The sequence below is a fragment of the Etheostoma spectabile genome, chromosome 15 (assembly GCF_008692095.1).
Source record: "Etheostoma spectabile isolate EspeVRDwgs_2016 chromosome 15, UIUC_Espe_1.0, whole genome shotgun sequence".
Taxonomy (NCBI): domain Eukaryota; kingdom Metazoa; phylum Chordata; class Actinopteri; order Perciformes; family Percidae; genus Etheostoma; species Etheostoma spectabile.
Genome location: NC_045747.1, coordinates 32,807,688 through 32,809,076, shown reverse-complemented (window position 1 = coordinate 32,809,076; position 1,389 = coordinate 32,807,688). Strand labels below are relative to the sequence as shown.

General features: G+C 38.5%; 1 protein-coding gene across 2 annotated transcripts in view; it reads left to right on the top strand.

The window, feature by feature from the left end:
- eci1 (enoyl-CoA delta isomerase 1) overlaps window positions 1-1,389 on the top strand; it is a 21,546-nt gene that overhangs the window by 2,943 nt on the left and 17,214 nt on the right. Inside the window, exon 2 of one of the 2 annotated variants that reach the window (XM_032536907.1) lies at window positions 438-515. In XM_032536907.1, coding sequence (XP_032392798.1) covers window positions 473-515 — 43 coding nt within the window. In that variant the 5' untranslated portion in view covers window positions 438-472. Of the gene's footprint in view, window positions 1-437; window positions 516-1,389 lie in introns of those variants that run through there. The other variant, XR_004335202.1, reaches the window with a different exon arrangement.

Sequence of the window (1,389 nt, the reverse complement as noted above, 5' to 3'; positions counted from 1 at the left end):
CCTTGCTCAAGGGCACCTGGCAGTGCCCAGGTGGTGAAGTGGCATCTCTCCAGTTACCAATCCACACTCCGTACTTTGGTCTGTACGGGGACTTTTTAAGGTTTTAGTCCATGGCAACCTAGTCAGATAAATCTTCTGTCATGTATGCCATCAAAATATATCTTATATGTAATTGAATGTCAGAGGGAACTAATTGTGTTTGTTATTTCGGTTTATCTAATTTTTTGAAGTTACTGTTACTCGTCTTAACCTTCTTTAAGTTTTCATACCATGGATATGTAATAACAAGTTTTATACATACTGAAGCACAAGGTGGCGGTAATATTTTCAAAACGGCCAATCACCGCCAAACAAAAGCTAAAGAAGAAGCTCATAGTCCCGCCCATCTTGTCTTAGGCGGAAGTGGTAGTGGTCTCCCCTATGTGGTCTCTTCATAGACAGTCTCCTCCATCCAGAATCTGAGCAGGACAAAATGGCATTAAGAGCTGCATTAAGAAACAAGTGCGGCTTGTCAGGTATGTCATGTGTATGCACCTACCACTCTAACAGAATGCCTTAAATGTTATAAATGGCCATTTCACCTGCGGCTGTTTGGGCTGTTACTGTTAGCGGTGTTAGCTAGTTGTGTTAGCTGTTCTCTACAGAAACTGGAACAAAGGTCACAGGACACCTTTAGTTGCCAATGGCTACATGACGGACATAATAAACCTACGTTTACGTCAGCTCGTGCACCTTAACATTATCAATGCGTGTCAGGTTCATTTGAATATTTATATTCTATATTAAATTAACTATATTCTATTAAAAAATAACGCTTTAAAGAGTAAATCAAGTGGTTGAATACTGGTTTCTGATTTGTCATTCACGGCATTTCTACGGTCTGTGTCTGTTATTTCTGTCTTAAGTCCCGCCCACACCGAAGGGGAAAATAAGCGTAGCTCTCCATTGACTTTGCGTTGCCTGAAGGTGTCTCCTTTTCAGTTGTCTTCTAGCAAACAACAGAATAAATGCCTTGAATCTGCCCAATCTATCCAATGTGCCACGAAATTATCCGTTTTCTCTGATTCCAAACACTGTTTTATTAATGTTTCTAGAAGACATTACAGATTTAACACAAATACAGTGTACTTCAAATAAAACATTAGTTTTTGCAGAAACATTATGGAGTAAAATTATCATTAATCTTTTTTTAGGAATGAACAATATGGCAGATGTAGGGTTTTTCCTGCTTTGGACATACAGTACATATGATTACTGTAATAATATCCCATAGAGCTGCTTCTAAAGTACTGTGTCTTTTTTTTTTAAAAGCTTGATAAATATGCACGCCAAAGACAAGAAAACATTTAGAGTGTGTGTGTGTGTGTGTGTGTGTGTGTGTGTGTGTGT